The sequence below is a fragment of the Gigantopelta aegis genome, chromosome 9 (assembly GCF_016097555.1).
Source record: "Gigantopelta aegis isolate Gae_Host chromosome 9, Gae_host_genome, whole genome shotgun sequence".
Lineage (NCBI taxonomy): Eukaryota > Metazoa > Mollusca > Gastropoda > Neomphalida > Peltospiridae > Gigantopelta > Gigantopelta aegis.
Window position 1 is genome coordinate 26,747,170 of NC_054707.1, and position 19,072 is coordinate 26,766,241.

A 19,072-nucleotide genomic window follows, 5' to 3' on the forward strand; every position below is an offset into this window, starting at 1 on the left:
TGCTTAAGATGTTTTTTCTTTGTTTCTAATATTGAAATTGACTAGACAGATTCTGCCAACTGAAAACTGACCAGTTAGATTCAAGCATGGAAGAGAATGTTTAATGAATAGAGGTCAAAAAGAATCCTGCGAGATTCAATATGGCCTGTGCATTGAATGTAGTTACAGCTGATAGACGTGTGTGAACAAAATCTGCATGGTTTTCCAGCTATACCTGAGCTCTTTTTAAAGTCCATATAGTTTACTGTGTTGGTGTATTAAAAAACAAAGGAACATTTAAATTTAAAATTCTATTTAGAGGATGTTTATAACCATATTTTGAACCCTCATAACAAACTTAAATTGTGGACTTAAATGAACCATTGAGCTATCATGGATTAGACTCAATATCTGAAAGTGTTAATGGCTTGTGAAATTTAAAAATATTATTTAATTTATATATATATATATATATATATATATATATATATATATATATCTTGCCTATAAGTATAAACAAACACAGTATTCTTAGGATGATCTGCTGCAAACTGCCACCGCTGTAGAAACATGTCCAGCATGATCACACTTGATATGCAGCTCGCACAGCCAGGGTCAGTGATTTTAACTCTTCAAGAGGGTGAACTTTAGGTTTAAACTTTCACATTCTGTACCCATGCTTATTAAACTTTTAAAGTCTGGACTTGAGCTTCCTCAAAAGTCTGAAGATTTAATGTCATGACAACACCAGTACTTCAAACTTCACTAAATTCTGTGCTTCAAAAGTTAACATTTAAGCCTTAATAAAGTCTTGCCTAATCAAAAGGTTAGTCTGGGGGGTTTGCTAAAGTCTTAAGTATGGACTTTTAAAGTTTGCAAATCACAGGCCAGGACTCCAGCTGCATGTGACGTATATGAAACATTTGGTATAGACGACAAGTTCCAAGCTGAAGTCCAGACTTAAAGTTTTACTGTTACTGATCCAGGTATAAATAACTGTTATGGGGAATCATTGCATTAAGACAACTGCTCATCTTATTGTGCGTCTATTGATTAGGTTACCAGTCACACATGTTTTACAGCTGTGTACTTCTGGATGAATGGGTACACCAAAATAATAAAAGGATTTGTTTATATATAACACCCCAGCATATTTTGGAGAAGAAACTTTCTGCTGCCAAAGAGCACATAGGCTATTCCTTTCAGTTATTAACAGCAGTTATTAATATGAATTTTTCGCCACAGACAGGATGTGATATTCACCATGTGGAGCATTGGTTGGGCTGGGAAATAACCTATTATGCTATTATGTCTGATGAGGACAGCATAAATGAGACAGCTACTTAATGCTTATCAGTGTAATGGTTGTCTTTATCTGCTCTTTCATCTACCTCACATCCTTCATCATTTAATTAAAGTCCAGGTAAAGTTTTATTGCAGGAATGTAAGGTAATAGTACACAAGATACTACTTTGGGAATTTCGCTGTTCCATTTGTTGATTCATTGAAGTCATTCTTTGTGATACTGTTCAATGGAAAAATATCTTGAGACCAATTTATATATATTTCAAAATGTGGCAGTAAATATGAAGACGGAGGAAATTGGAACTCTTCTAATTAAACAAACAACAGAACTGGTATTTACAAACATTGGATTTGACTAGTGAGAGAAACTACATTTGATGGAAACAGTGTTATAATATTGTTAGAGCCTGACCGTTGATGGAAACAGTGTTATAATATTGTGAGAGCCTGACCGTGTGAAATAACTCTTGAATTGGTAGCTGTCATCCACACTTGATGGAAACAGTGTTATAATATTGTTAGAGCCTGACCGTGTGAAATAACTCTTGAATTGGTACATGTAGCTGTCATCCACACTTGATGGAAACAGTGTTATAATATTGTTAGAGCCAAACAGTGTGAAATAACTATTGAATTGGTGGCTGTCATCCACACTTGATGGAAACAGTGTTATAATATTGTTAGAGCCTGACCGTGTGAAATAACTATTGAATTGGTAGCTGTCATCTACACTTGATGGAAACAGTGTTATAATATTGTTAGAGCCAAACTGTGTGAAATAACTCTTGAATTGGTAGCTGTCATCCACACTTGATGGAAACAGTGTTATAATATTGTTAGAGCCTGACCGTTTGAAATAACTCTTGAATTGGTAGCTGTCATCTACACTTGATGGAAACAGTGTTATAATATTGTTAGAGCCTGACCATGTGAAATAACTCTTGAATTGGTACATGTAGCTGTCATCCACACTTGATGGAAACAGTGTTATAATATTGTTAGAGCCTGACCATGTGAAATAACTCTTGAATTGGTAGCTGTCATCCACACTTGATGGAAACAGTGTTATAATATCGTTAGAGCCTGACCGTGTGAAATAACTCTTGAATTGGTAGCTGTCATCCACACTTGATGGAAACAGTGTTATAATATTGTTAGAGCCTGACCATGTGAAATAACTCTTGAATTGGTACATGTAGCTGTCATCCACACTTGATGGAAACAGTGTTATAATATTGTTAGAGCCAAACTGTGTGAAATAACTCTTGAATTGGTAGCTGTCATCCACACTTGATGGAAACAGTGTTATAATATTGTTAGAGCCTGACCATGTGAAATAACTCTTGAATTGGTACATGTAGCTGTCATCCACACTTGATGGAAACAGTGTTATAATATTGTTAGAGCCAAACTGTGTGAAATAACTCTTGAATTGGTAGCTGTCATCCACACTTGATGGAAACAGTGTTATAATATTGTTAGAGCCTGACCATGTGAAATAACTCTTGAATTGGTACATGTAGCTGTCATCCACACTTGATGGAAACAGTGTTATAATATTGTTAGAGCCAAACAGTGTGAAATAACTCTTGAATTGGTAGCTGTCGTCTACACTTGATGGAAACAGTGTTATAATATTGTTAGAGCCTGACCGTTTGAAATAACTCTTGAATTGGTGGCTGTCATCCACACTTGATGGAAATAGTGTTATAATATTGTTAGAGCCAAACAGTGTGAAATAACTATTGAATTGGTGGCTGTCATCCACACTTGATGGAAACAGTGTTATAATATTGTTAGAGCCTGACCGTGTGAAATAACTATTGAATTGGTAGCTGTCATCTACACTTGATGGAAACAGTGTTATAATATTGTTAGAGCCAAACTGTGTGAAATAACTCTTGAATTGGTAGCTGTCATCCACACTTGATGGAAACAGTGTTATAATATTGTTAGAGCCTGACCGTTTGAAATAACTCTTGAATTGGTAGCTGTCATCTACACTTGATGGAAACAGTGTTATAATATTGTTAGAGCCTGACCATGTGAAATAACTCTTGAATTGGTACATGTAGCTGTCATCCACACTTGATGGAAACAGTGTTATAATATTGTTAGAGCCAAACTGTGTGAAATAACTCTTGAATTGGTGGCTGTCATCCACACTTGATGGAAACAGTGTTATAATATTGTTAGAGCCTGACCGTGTGAAATAACTCTTGAATTGGTACATGTAGCTGTCATCCACACTTGATGGAAACAGTGTTATAATATTGTTAGAGCCAAACTGTGTGAAATAACTCTTGAATTGGTAGCTGTCATCCACACTTGATGGAAACAGTGTTATAATATTGTTAGAGCCTGACCATGTGAAATAACTCTTGAATTGGTAGCTGTCATCTACACTTGATGGAAACAGTGTTATAATATTGTTAGAGCCTGACTGTGTGAAATAACTCTTCAATTGGTAGCTGTCATCTACACTTGATGGAAACAGTGTTATAATATTGTTGAGCCTGACCGTGTGAAATAACTCTTCAATTGGTATATGTAGCTGTCATCCACACTTGATGAAAACAGTGTTATAATATTGTTAGAGCCTGACCGTTTGAAATAACTCTTGAATTGGTAGCTGTCATCCACACTTGATGGAAACAGTGTTATAATATTGTTAGAGCCTGACCGTTTGAAATAACTCTTGAATTGGTAGCTGTTGTCTGATGTGTTAACAACAGATGGGAAATGGAACAGAAATTGACAGTTCACCTGGAGGAATTTAATAAAATCTTAAGAGAATGATATACAAAATACAAAGTAAACAAAATATAATAAAACAATTCTTGACCTTTCAAATCACTGGATATCCACATTTGTCTCCCATGTGACAAACATCTCATTTTGAGATGATTCTCTAAAAAGGCAATCATTTAATATTGTCGTTTAATTGATGCTAATATGTAGTTATTAGAATGTGTGTCTCTATCTCTTTCTTGTATTCTGTTGCCAACATACGAAACTATAATCTCCCTTTTCTGCTAACAAACATTTGTTATTGTGTCTAAAAATACCCACCATTGTAGAGCATTCTTTGTTTCACTCAGTATAGAAAAGCACTCTATAGTCATTAACATGTCACAATATTTATTAAATATTTTTATTTTTTATTTTTAACAAATTTTTAATTGTAATTTATAAAAATAAAATATCTTCAGATTATTATTTTTTTTATATTGATTGATAATGCTGTTTTCAACAGCTTTGTTGGGTTTTTTGGGGGGGGGGTTGTTCTTTTTTTTCAATGATTCATGTAAATTAATTGTTTCTTACAAAAATGTTATGTACATACTGTATATTTATATCACTCATGACTGTAAACATTTTATTAGCTTAATCTGAAAAATAAGGTAAGTCCAAAACAGTTAATTTTTGCTTTACCGTGTTTTAGATCTTATTTATTAATATCAAATCATAAATCATCATAAACTTAGGTCTTGTTACTTGTATTAAATGGTCACAGACTGAGGTTTTTAAAAGTTACAGTATACATCAGATGTACCTAGCTATATAAATACATTGTTTCGTACTTTTGGTTGAAATGTACATTTTCTTGTTTACACTATTCTTTTCTGTACATCTGGGTCCTGTTGTTCAAACGTTACTTAGCTTAACCAATGATTAACACAAATTTGCAAAACCAAGGACTGAATAAGTACAAATAATAATTGAAAATATAATGTTGTTCTACAACAATCAAAGGTATCTGTGCAATATCAGATCTAAAGTTTCTATTGTATTTGTGTAACAATAATTAAAAGTAAAATATTTGACTAACCCAAGCTTAATTTAACTATGCTTTGACCAACTGGGCCATGGTGTGTTCTTGGTATCCTAATGTCTCTAAGGAGCTCAAAACATTGATTTGATAGGATTTTTTGACGAGTGCCAGAATATTGAGTAGTTGTACCTTTTAACAGGCTTCTGAAAATTACAAGAATGATCATGCAAATCTTAAGTTTGTATAATCTATTTTTCACTTGTGCATTACATTTATGACACTATTTACATGAACATAATCGGTTACCTGAATTTAGCATAATCCATAAATACGATACACAAACGTTCAGTTTTCAGTGGCCTGTTTCGGAAATCCATCTTAGTGAATTGAGGCAAGAACAAATTTGTAGACAAAAATGCCATACCGTGTTGTACTAGAACCAAGTACCTGTGAGATCTAAACTTATGTTTATTATATTAATTACTAATTAAATCTTACCACAAATTGAATCAAGTCGTAACAATCAATTGCACATGAATATGTAATAGATATATAGCTTATTTATATTATGTTTATTGAATACAATTGATGATTATGCAGTTAACATTGCTGTTTTAATGTCTTTCAGTAATTTAATTGGTACAGGTATGTTGTCCACTGATTCAGAGTTTTATTCCTATTGAGAGACACATTCTAATAAAAAAAAAATGTGTTAAACATTTCTAAAACCCACAAAAATTATGTATCACATTTTAAGTCATAGATTAATATTGTGAAAACTGCTTAAAGTCTGAATCAAATTGTTAACAGCTATAATAAATTACTCTCCTGCCTTTAATTACCTTCAGATTTCCCCCAACATTTTGTCCTGACAAATCATAAAACCCCCATTACAATGACACATCTATATTGACTTTGCTAAGATCTCCTAGGAAAAAAAGCATGCCATTTTACTTTTTTTTATGGAGGGGTGCAAGCTTACAAAGTATGTAATTAATTAATATGACGTCATCACATTTGCCTTTATATCATAACACCTTATGATATTGTTAGATTACATCATATCCTTTCACCCCTCTTGGAGAGTATTTCATAAAATGGCAGCTGGCACAAAATTACATGCTTTTTGCCCTATGCGATCTTATTGAAGTTGATATAGGTGGCATAGTTATCATGTAGTATGTGGAATCTGTGTCATTGTAATATTTTTCTCAAGATTTCAGTCTGTACAAAATGTGGTGGAAATCTGAACGGTAAATAAAGGTAGGAAAGTAATTTATCTTAGTTGTTAGCAATGTGGTTCGGACTTTAGATTCACTTGTGAACAAGTGGTAAATACTCAATAAGCCACTCTATATCTCAAATATGGCTGTTGCTTAAAGGAATCTATTCATTATGTATGGTGTTCCAGCTCACACTGAAGTGGTAACCGATGACGAGGATGGCCTGCTTCACATGGGGCATCAGTCAGGTTCTAGTCATGAAGGCAAGAAGAAGAAAGGAATAAAGAGGTTTTTTGGCAAGTGAGTATGCAATGTGTTAATACTATTTATGACCAAACTATCGTTGTAAAATAATGCTTAGATCAAATACAAAATTATATGGCATTTCATTCTGATACAGTCAATTTTTTTATTATTATCTTTACTTTATTTATATTAATCAGGTTGAAAAGAAGTAGTTCTCAAGACTTTGATGGAGATCGGCCTGAAGAGTTCCGACGAGGTGGTGTGCGGGCCACAGCCACGGCGAGACTGGGCTGGTCGCGAGATGTCAAAGCTAGTGGGTGAGTCAGTATAAATAGTCACGGCGACACTGGGCTGGTCGCGAGATGTCAAAGCTAGTGGGTGAGTCAGTATAAATAGTCACGACGAGACTGGGCTGGTCGCGAGGTGTCAAAGCTAGTGGGTGAGTCAGTATAAATAGTCACGGCGAGACTGGACTGGTCGCGAGGTGTCAAAGCTAGTGGGTGAGTCAGTATAAATAGTCACGGCGAGACTGGGCTGGTCGCGAGGTGTCAGGGCTAGTGGGTGAGTCAGTATAAATAGTCACGGCGAGACTGGACTGGTCGCGAGATGTCAGGGCTAGTGGGTTAGTCAGTATAAATAGTCACGGCGAGACTGGGCTGGTCACGAGATGTCAGGGCTAGTGGGTGAGTCAGTATAAATAGTCACGGCGAGACTGGGCTGGTCACGAGGTGTCAGGGCTAGTGGGTGAGTCGGTATAAATAGTCACGGCGAGACTGGGCTGGTCACGAGATGTCAGGGCTAGTGGGTGAGTCAGTATAAATAGTCACGGCGAGACTGGGCTGGTCGCGAGGTGTCAAAGCTAGTGGGTGAGTCAGTATAAATAGTCACGGCGAGACTGGGCTGGTCGCGAGATGTCAGGGCTAGTGGGTGAGTCCGTATAAATAGTCACGGCGAGACTGGGTTGGTCGCGAGGTGTCAGGGCTAGTGGGTGAGTCAGTATAAATAGTCACGGCGAGACTGGGCTGGTCGCGAGGTGTCAAAGCTAGTGGGTGAGTCAGTATAAATAGTCACGGCAAGACTGGGCTGGTCGCGAGATGTCAAAGCTAGTAGGTGAGTCAGTATAAATAGTCACGGCGAGACTGGGCTGGTCGCGAGATGTCAAAGCTAGTAGGTGAGTCAGTATAAATAGTCACGGCGAGACTGGGCTGGTCGCGAGGTGTCAAAGCTAGTGGGTGAGTCAGTATAAATAGTCACGGCGAGACTGGGCTGGTCACGAGATGTCAAAGCTAGTGGGTGAGTCAGTATAAATAGTCACGGCGAGACTGGACTGGTCACGAGATGTCAGGGCTAGTGGGTGAGTCAGTATAAATAGTCACGGCGAGACTGGACTGGTCGCGAGATGTCAAAGCTAGTGGGTGAGTCAGTATTAATAATAAATAGTCACGGCGAGACTGGGTTGGTTGTGAGATGTCAAAGCTAGTGGATGAGTTAGTATTAATAGTCACAGTGAGACTGGACTGGTTATATAAATGTATTGTTATTGAGATAAATTTCTATGCAGCAATATTGAATGAGTCTATATGGTGGGTGAGACATTTAATTCTGTGGAATTCTTGTTGATTTGGTCAGTTTCCGAACTGATCATGTGTGGGGCAAGGCAATTATGTTGCATACTTACCACCCACAAACTAAAAACTTATTTAAACAAAGTAGGTGAAAGACAAAATTGTAGCAGGCCAACCAAAATAATAATGGTGCCTCATCTCCTCACCTTACCTATGTGATAAGTTTGGGAAGTTGGAACAGCTCTACAGCTGCAAATAATAATTAATAGTTCAGAAGTATTACTATTTTCTTTAAACATATACTTACATTGCATTTTAATACTTTCAAAAGTTCCCTATGTAGCTAATATTTACATTTAATATTATTACCCACCAGTGTAAGATATTACTCATGTCATAACAATTACTCAGTATCTAACTAGTGTAATATTAGAATGCACAGACTGGCATGGTAGTTGTTTTTGATTTGAATGATGTCAGTATTCAAATGACATCACTTTGCATTTCCCTGAAGTAAAAATTAAACTGAGTGCATGATTCTTCCTGTTTTCAGAACGCTTTGAACAAAGGAAAATTATTGCTGATGCCTAGGTACAAAATGTCAACACATCTAGTCAATTTTATTCACTCGGCTAAATCTTTGCTGGTCCAATCAACAATAGTCATTATTATTTATTGTTATTATTATTTATATTATTATTATTTATTGTCTTGTCATGCTAGCAAAAATGGCACATTAAATTGCAGAATTTGACAAATAAAAACGAAACAATTGATCATTTTACTGTATATATTTGTATTGTTTGTCATGTTTGATTGGTTAAAAAAATGTCCTAAACTTATAGTGTTACATGAGCTATTGTAATAAAAGATTTTAAAATCTATATTGTGTTACATTCTGTTTTGCTCTATTCAAACTACAGTGATCTGGATATACCGTTTGCTCGATGGGATGGAGATCGGGTCACAGCATGGATGAATGCGATTGGTCTTAACATGTATCTCGTTGATTGTAAGCGCTGGGTACGCAATGGAGAACAGCTGCTGCGAGCAACGCCTCAAGATCTTGAAAAGGTATGTGTCCACTTTCTCTGCCTCAGGATCTTAAAAAGGTATGGGTCTACTTTCTCTGCCTCAGGATCTTGAAAAGGTATGTGTCCACTTTCTCTGCCTCAGGATCTTGGAAAGGTATGTGTCCACTTTTTTTGCCTCAGGATCTTGAAAAGGTATTGGTCCACTTTCTCTGCCTCGGGATCTTGAAAAGGTATTTGTCCACTTTCTCTGCTTCTGGGTCTTAAAAAGGTATTTGTCCACTTTGTCTACCTCGGGATCTTAAAAAGGTATTGGTCCACTTTCTCTGCCTCGGGATCTTAAAAAAATCAATGTATGTGTCCACTTTTCTGCCTCGGGATCTTAAAAAAGTATTTGTCCAGTTTCAGTGCAGTTTCTTATCCAGATACTGTTACGGCTGGCTGCTAGCAGTTTGGTGTGTGTGAAGTCTGTCAAATCAATATGGGTCCACACAGTCAGTAGTGAGTGTGTCCACCTTGAGCATTGATACAGGCCTGGCACCGTCGTCTCATTGAGGCCATTAAATGCTGGAGAAAGGGATGGTACAGGCTGTGAGGGTTGCTGACTGGAACCTGTTTCGCAGATGCGTGGTTCGGATCCATGTGTCTTGGCGAGGGGTTGTCACGGGTGGTCAGCCGCAACGGGGACGGTCTCTGACTTGGTTGTTTTGTTGATGTTGAATTGACATGCGGCGTCACGTTGCGAGGTCCCAGATTCAGGCATCCCTATGACTCGCCATCTGTCATTTTCACTGAGGCGTGGCATGACAAAATTGCATCAAACAGTTCACTAATGGTGTTTTTCTGACTTCTGAAGGCTGCACAAAGTGGCAGTGATTTGCGACTGAATGTCTGGCCTTTTATAGTGAACACTGGACAGGATTTCTCCCGAATATTCCATGTTTCTTGCACAAAGCATGCAATGGCTGCAACAACTGCTTGGTTGCATTTCTTGAGCTGTTTCATGCACATTTTCTTTGGTTTACATCCATAAATCTATTCACAAATTTATTACTCCAAACAATCCATGTCACAATAACTTTTGCCTTTGAGTATATTTAATCTAATGTTATGAAAGGGAAATGTTTTGGGGGATTTTGTCATTTATATATTGTTACTTTGACTGGTTTCAGGAGTTGGGAATGAAGAATGCAATCCACCGTAAAAAGTTACAACTTGCTTTGCAAGTCATCGGCTTGGAGACAAGTGACCGGTTTGCAGAGTTGGACCATAACTGGGTGACAAGTGAGTGTCGTTTTCATCGACAGTGGAATGACATTAAAATGTAGTGAATGTAACGGAATTTTTTGTTTTTTAAATAACTCATTTTTAATGACATTGGTGTTGTCTACCTGTGGCACATAAGTGTGCAACTACCTAGACTTGCTTTGCAACTTTAGATTAATTTTAATCTGTTCTGGCTTCACCATGTAACCAATAGACCGCTTTCACATTCCCATTGTACATGTGCGCGAAGAGTACCGTCTCTTGCCGAATTGGACGGTATCGAGGCTATATACAAATTGGGGGGGCATGATCAACAGTTGTCATGAGCGTCGTGAGTAGCTTCGTAGGAGCTGTGAATCTCTAGCGACTAACGTACATATTTTGTATAAAATGTTAAAATGGCTGCGAAAAACGGTCTACTAAAGTTTACATCGGAATAATTTAAGACCAAAAGCAGTGAAACGTTAACTTAGACGAAGTCTATGGAGCTGCCTGTCAAGGGTATTTAACAACGCAAAATTAAAAGATTCATACAATAAAATTAACTTTAGTGGAATGTGTTTTTTACTTTTAACAATTAGAATTATAGTTAAATACTCACGCGGATTTCCAGTGATGTTTAATACTCCACATGTATCAGTATTTAAAATTTAATAAAATATGCCTTCCCTTCCCCCTAAAAAAACCCCCAACAAAACCCAAACTCACATAGACCTTTATCACAGCTCTATTTTCCCCTTATCGTTTTATTAAAAAAGACAGTCATACAACTACTAATCAGTGTTACATGTCTAACCACAAATTATTTATTTATGTATTTATTTATTTACTTATTTATTTATCTTATTTTATTTATAATTTTATTTTATTTTATTTTCACTATCATTTATATCAGATAATACAACTTCACTTGAAATAATATCTGATATTTACAAAGTTTTAAAACATATATGAGCCGTCACACGCAAAAACCTACAACGTTAGAAACCGAGTAAACGCGGCTCAAAGTTTGACATCACATATAAACGCGGAAGTAAAAGTTGACATGCTGTTTGCGTTGTTTGTTTTGAAGAATTTAGAAGATGACATCTTCTTCTTTACATGAAGATCAGTTTGAAGTAAAGATATATTTGTATGTACAATAGTGTTTGGTTACTTGTTTGTATTTTGTATCTGAGAACATTGGTCAAGATCGTTAGCGATACCATCAGCACTTTGATACACATTTACAAGTATAGGGAGAAGTCCTATATATCGATATGGTATGCAAGTATCACATGTTTTTATAACATACATGATTATACATAACAAAGTGCAGCAACCTTTCCAGAGTGGTAGATCCATGCAACCCGATACAATCCTAATTTGATGTTTGGTCTAACTTATGATAGTGTATATAATTTCAGGCCTTTATCCAGCATGATTTGGGGGGGGGGGGGGGTGTCGAAATTTCATGTAAACGGAACTCATCAATCGCGAGCACTGAAGGTGCGGAGGCATGTGGGGGGGTGGGGGGTCGGCTAGTCTTTCTTAGGTATATGCAATACACTTACATTTCTGACCATTCTTGGGTCGGTAGCAACCGGTTTAAAATATGGCTTTTGCCCCCCCCCCCTCCCCCACCACCACCACCACCAACTAGACTGTCCCTCCACTACAGATTGTGCCCCCAACTCCAGATATCGTTCCTATGGGCATGATTCTAATGTTTTATATACCATGGCTTAACTTTCCTATGTATCATTTAATTTTATTCCAAATACAGAACAAAATTATAAATAACTTGGTGAAAAGAAATCCCGACAAGAATCCTGAATGTATTTATCTGTATAATGCTTTATAAATATTTAAATTATGTTAAATACAATAAATATTTGCATACATACACGCGCGCACACATTAATATTATTTCAGCCCATATCTGATATTTATTGCATACGAATCCGAACCGATGGTTTGTCAGGCATTAACAACAAAATATTTTTTATTTTGTGATAAGCAATAATTCATAAATGTCTCCAATAAGTCTTGTTGGATGTCGACAGAATTTTCGGGTTACCTACTGATAGAATAATTAATCATGGAGATATTCACATTCCTATTGCGTGGCCTCCCATTATCTATGCCCCCCAACTTGTCCACAGGTCTACTTTTGCAAGATCTCGCGCGAGTTCGCAGTTTGCGTCCTCGAGTTACCCAACAACGGGCACATGCGCAGTGGAATGTGAAAGAGGTCTATTGTTGGTTGACTTGATTTTAATACTGCATAACCGTGAACAGAACGATGATTCGCATGAAGTATTGTGCCCGGTGATTGAAAACGTATTTTAGTGTATCTGCCATTCAAAAGGATTGTCCAGTTTACAAGGCCTTCTCTAATTTAGTCTGGGCTTAAACTGCATACAGTTAGTATGACACATTCATATTTTGAGTCAGAATCCATCCTCAAAAACTCGAGTTAGTATGACCTTTTCTTGAGTGAATTTCATTTGTTAATATACATAACCATCTTACTAGCAAGCAGCAGACCTATTTTAGTCATGGAGTCAGTAATCCATCATTCAACACTTGATATACATAATCATCTTACTAGCAAGCAGCAGACCTATTTTAGTCATGATAGAAGGTTCAGCCCATGGTGTCAGTAATCCATCATTCAACACTTGATATACAGTGTACATAACCATGTTACTAGTAAGCAGCAGACCTATTTCAGTCATGGTGTCAGTAATCCATCATTCAACACTTGATATACATAACCATCTTACTGGCAAGCAGCAGACCTATTTTAGTCATGGTGTCAGTAACCCATCATTCAACACTTGATATACATAACCATCTTACTAGCAAGCAGCAGACCTTTTTTAGTCATGATAGCAGGATCAGCCCATGGTGTCAGTAATCCATTCAACATCTTATCAACCAGCTCTGTTACTGTCTGTCATCACTTGTAATATTACATCTGCTGATAAAGTTTTAAATTTCACACTACACATCTTCACCAACATGAATTTCAGCAGAACCCTGTTTATTATGAAACTGGCTACAAATGATTCTAATAGTTTTAAGTAACACTGGTACTGTTTTAATACTTGGGACATGGTCAAGTTACTAAGATTTACCATGGCTGTATGCAGTTATAATCAAGTTGAATGTACATTGAGTATATAAACACAACACGTCTTTGTTTTTAGGGTGGCTTGATGATATTGGTCTTCCACAGTACAAGGATGCTTTTTACGATGCCAGAGTTGATGGGAGAATGTTGCACTTCATGACAGTAGTAAGTGTGTTTTCAAGTTGTGTGGACAATTTTCAGTAATAGTCATACATATATTTACCCATAACAGTAATTAGCAGAACTGTCAAACAGCAGTGGAAATTCTCTCATTTATAGGGATTCCCGAAATTTTTAAATTAAAATTATGTGTTTATTACAAAGAAATTAGAAAATCATTTTACGAAAACATGCTGTGAATACTGTCATGTTCTTTTACTAGTATGTATCATCTGATGACTACATCTAATAAGGGAGGTAATCAGTAATGTACTTTTGGTGGTTGACTCTGTATTATATGAAATATTAATAGTAATTAAAATTAGTACCAATAAGTGGCAGCAGCTTGTCTCAAGTGTTAATTACACAGTTCATGTAGGACATAGTAATCGTGGAAAGTCAAGGAATTGCAAGTCATTTTTCAGGTCTGGAAACTCATTGGAATTTTTACTTCGAACTTAAAAAATTGTGAAAAAGGTTTAATTTTTAAAAAAAAAAAAAAAAAACATGTCAAAGATCACACGAAAATCCTTAAAATCACAAGAAATTATTGAAAATCCTTTAAAAGATCAGTGAACTTACTTTTAGAAAGTGATGGAATTTTATTGATGTTAAAGTGTATGAATTGTTAAGTACTACTTGTGTCGGATGTATGTAGGAATATTGTGTGGTATTTCAGAGAGACCTGCTTTGGTTGATGATAAAGTGTATGAATTGTTAAGTACTACTTGTGTCGGATGTATGTAGGAATATTGTGTGGTATTTCAGAGAGACCTGCTTTGGTTGATGATAAAGTGTATGAATTGTTAAGTACTACTTGTGTCGGATGTATGTAGGAATATTGTGTGGTATTTCAGAGAGACCTGCTTTGGTTGATGATAAAGTGTATGAATTGTTAAGTACTAATTGTGTCTATGTATGTAGAAATATTGTGTCTATGTATGTAGGAATATTGTGTCTGTGTATGTAGGAATATTGTGTATGTATGTAGGAATATTGTGTCTATGTATGTAGGAATATTGTGTGGTATTTCAGGAAGACCTGCTGTCTCTCCGTGTGTCTAATGAACTCCATCACATCAGTCTGAAGCGGGGAATTCAGGTGCTGCGAGTTAATGGATTTAACCCTCAGTGTCTCAAACGAAGACCGTCTCCCGAAGAGGTGATACAATATATTATTATCCACATGGTTCAACATAATAACAATCATAAAAAGCACACGTGTAATAACAAGTATACTGGTGTAATTTTGGGAAGTAACATCATAACATGATGCTGTTTGTCAGTCCTAGGTCAGACTGCATGTGAAATATGACGTCATTTCGTCGTCTCATTCTGGTTGTGGTTGAAATATTTTTAGACGACAACAATATTTATATGGATACTAAAGACACGCACAAGCTCGTATAATAATCGTATAATAATCTCTATGAATAGCATTTTAATATTTTTATAATGCACATTTATAGAAAAAATGAACAGCAAACATTTTCGCATGTAACAAAGAAGGTATAAAAGTGAATTTTATTATAATCAAAGATATTTAATTGCTCTAATACACAAACAAATTACACACTTGGATCCTCATCAACATAACTGAATTTCCCCTAGCTTGGATTTGATTAATGCTGGGGGGGTGGGTGTTGATATCTTAATGTTAACCATATCTTGACACCATTGCTAACCACCCCCACCCCCCCCCCCCCCCACCCCCCAAAAAAGAAAATATATATATATAATTCATCACAAGTGTTTTTTTATATGGAATATATCAACCGAGTCTACGTTAATCGGACTAACTAGACAAGGTTGATATTTTACATATTAAAAACCACAAGTAGCCAGAGTTCGACAAATCCACTAGCCCGACGCCCGTGGCTAGTGGTTTTTAAGTTTGGGCTTATCGCTCAATCGTGTTTTTATTTTTGATTTTGTTTTTTTTCTTTTTCTCTTGGGTGAAATTTCATTTAATAAATTTGATTGTGACGTTTGTCATAGAATAACATCAACAACACCGTCAGTATATAATAATTATCCACTTGAACAAGGTCTGCAAACTGCAGTAACATGCTATCTCTGCATCGTCACAGTTACAGCGTGCATTGTTTACTTTTCCCTTTCAAGTTTCTGGCACAGGAAATAAGTCTAATGAAATGCGTGTTTTGATTGGTTGGACACGTCACATGGTAGTTAATCTCGCACATAATTATGTTTTAGTCGTGACAACAGGTTAATCTCAATCAAGTAAACCCCAGTCATGCTTTGAATTTCAGTGTTTGTTTTATTTACCTATTGTTTTCTAATTTAACACTTCGCTTACATATGGTTATCGGCAACCAGGAAAACAATTTACTTTAATGGTAACCGCACATGCAATGACTCGGCATGGCCTATTACGTTTGGATAATGTCTCACAGCTGACGATACAAGATAATACCTTTTTTGTTCATCAATTAACAACGGATTAGATGTCGCCGTTCTATTCTTTTGATATTGGTCTGACATGGGATAATGCCCTGTATTTGAGCAATTGGCAGTACTGTTCCTGGCGACATGAATAGTAGGCCCTAAAAGTATAACCCACTACCAAATACACTGAATCATCTATTACCGTGTGTCGCACTGTCATACCCTCATTTAAATTTAATTATTTTTATAGTGGTTTTAGATACCAACCATGAGTTTAATCCATTATTTTTCCCCGGGGGAGGGCAAAAGCGAAAACGGGACAATGACGATGGATCACACTTGACAAAAGACCAAACATACAACACAACAAAACTGAAAGTTACAACATAATTTAAGTGTTTGTTTTATTTTACTGTTATACTCGTAAATGTGTAATCTTACAAAAATTAGATACAAATCCAGTTATAATTGATCAAGAATTTGGGCTAGTGCTTTATCTTGGTGGGCTAGTGGTTTTCACAAACCTACTAGCCCTGTGGCTAGTGACTTTTCAAAATATTTGTCATACTCTGAAGTAGCGAATTGTATTTATCCTGTAAGACTTCTAAAATAACATTTACATTCAATATTTAGTAAACCACAGTACTAAAGCAGAGCCTCGACTGAGAGAGTGAGAGAGTGAGTGTGTGAGTGTGTGAGTGTGTGTGTGAGTGTGAGTGTGTGTGTGTGTGTGTGTGTGTGTGTACATGAGTGGCCCTTAGATACCATTTATTTCACGAGTTTTAAAATGTATCTTACAAGCGAAAGCAAGTTTGATACATTTTTAAACAACTCGTTGTGAGATAAATGGTATCTAACAGACACGAATGTATTATTCTATTTCTTACATATCCTCAAAAACCAAGTTTTAAGCAAATTTTAACATCTTTTTCGACTGTAGCTGATTAATGCGTCACACACATGAATGTCAGGTTAACTATACGTCACAGTCTAATCGATTTCCATTGTGTAGTGTTGTATGGCATTGGTGATCTGGTCATCACCTAGGAGCAGCCAGTCATATGTCTTGAAATTGTTAACACACGTATATGTGTTAACAAACCATGTGTGACCAAGAATAATGCATGGTGTTCTCACCATCGGGTGTGTGAGATATATATATACATCATTTCATCCACAGGAATTTGCTGCTTTGAGTAAAATTATGTGATGATTTTGTTTTACTATATGTTTGATTTAATATTAACTAACTGTTGACTATTTTTCCTGTAGGGCCATCTGCACAATATACCAGGCAGTGTTGCCCTATGGACGAACCACCGTGTGATGGAGTGGCTGAGGACGATAGATCTCTCAGAGTACGCTCCCAACATGAGGGGTAGTGGAGTGCATGGTGCTCTAATGGTAGGCAGTGATCAGTTGTTAAATTAATAAGTATACTGGGCCCATATTTTCTAAGCTATCTTAGCGCTACAAAATTGTAAAATGTTCGTAAGCTATGGCGTCACTATGCCATGTGCTGTAGTGACGTCATAGCCTAGGATGGTTTTACAATTTTGTAGCACTAAGATAGCTTAGACAATCCCTAGCCTGGGCTGCTAGGGGAGTTTTGGCCCCTTGGATTACACTTCTGTTATAATATCTTATACCCCATTAAAAAATTGCCATGGTTTAGGGGTTAACATTGTTGTAACTTGACTGAAAGTGCACTGACAGTCGGAGTTCTTACTCCAAACTTGATAAAGATTCTAAGCAAATTTTTGTTATGATTTAGATTAAGGTGAAGCACATATATGGTGTGTACCACCAAATAAAAATCCCATAGACTACAACAGTAACGTGGCTAAAACTGCTACAAGCAATATATTTCAGTCAACACATACACCATGAATATAAATACCACAACACTTTACCCTTTGAGTAAATCAGACATGTACACCATGGATATAAATACCACAACACTTCACCCTTAGAGTAAATCAGACATATTTCAGTCAACACATACACCATGAATATAAATACCACAACACTTTACCCTTAGAGTAAATCAGACATATTTCAGTCAACACATACACCATGGATATAAATACAACTTACCCTTAGAGTAAATCAGACATATTTCAGTCAACACATACACCATGGATATAAATACAACACCTTACCCTTAAAGTAAATCAGACATATTTCAGTCAACACATACACCATGGATATAAATACAACACCTTACCCTTAAAGTAAATCAGACATATTTCAGTCAACACATACATGTACACCATGGATATAAATACCACAACATCTTACACCTAAAGTAAATCAGACATATTTCAGTCAACACATACACCATGGACATAAATACCAGAGATGCCAATACTTCGAAAGAGTTTTCAGGAATCTTAAAAGCCATTTTCAGGAATATGATCGTATTTTCAGGAATCTTTATAATTCTGTGCCACTACATGTAAACTAAATCCTAAGATAATAACTGCACATTTTAACTCAATAAGTACTTAAAATGATACAAATTCTGACACATAAGTTAAGCAATTTTTTTAATGAAGTATTGTACTTTTACTTACACACAAAGATGTTTGTGGCATGTTCTAATGGTTTTGTCGGCTGTACTTCCTCAATGATTGGTATGTTGCTGACTTGGCCTTCTTTAACAAATCATCAGAAAAACTTAGTCGGCAATCATCTCAACCACCATGGGACACATTAATGTCTGTGTTTTGAAATGTTCCCACTAAAAATTTTAAGATCCATTTTGGGCTTTTTCTGGAGTTTTTTTGGTCTCGATTCGTAATGTGTAATTTAAACCACAAATTTGGGACAATTCCGACAATTCTGAAATGGTTGTCATCTCTGAAATACCACAACACCTTACTCTTAAAGCAGGGGTTCTAGAATATGGTGGCCCGAGGCCAGTGTTTTTTCAATTCGGGCCACTATAAGTTACTTTGTGCGATCCCAATGGCAAGTGGTCAAAAACTAAAATAA

General features: G+C 36.3%; 1 protein-coding gene across 8 annotated transcripts in view; it reads left to right on the forward strand.

Moving 5' to 3' along the window:
• Positions 1 to 19,072, forward strand: part of LOC121381093 (liprin-beta-1-like) — a 225,488-nt gene that overhangs the window by 196,417 nt on the left and 9,999 nt on the right. For all 8 annotated transcript variants that reach the window (XM_041510196.1, XM_041510198.1, XM_041510197.1 and 5 more), the window contains 7 exons: positions 6,471 to 6,582; positions 6,726 to 6,845; positions 9,017 to 9,167; positions 10,297 to 10,408; positions 13,585 to 13,673; positions 14,703 to 14,828; positions 17,348 to 17,479. In XM_041510196.1, coding sequence (XP_041366130.1) covers positions 6,471 to 6,582; positions 6,726 to 6,845; positions 9,017 to 9,167; positions 10,297 to 10,408; positions 13,585 to 13,673; positions 14,703 to 14,828; positions 17,348 to 17,479 — 842 coding nt within the window. The remainder of the gene's footprint in view (positions 1 to 6,470; positions 6,583 to 6,725; positions 6,846 to 9,016; positions 9,168 to 10,296; positions 10,409 to 13,584; positions 13,674 to 14,702; positions 14,829 to 17,347; positions 17,480 to 19,072) is intronic.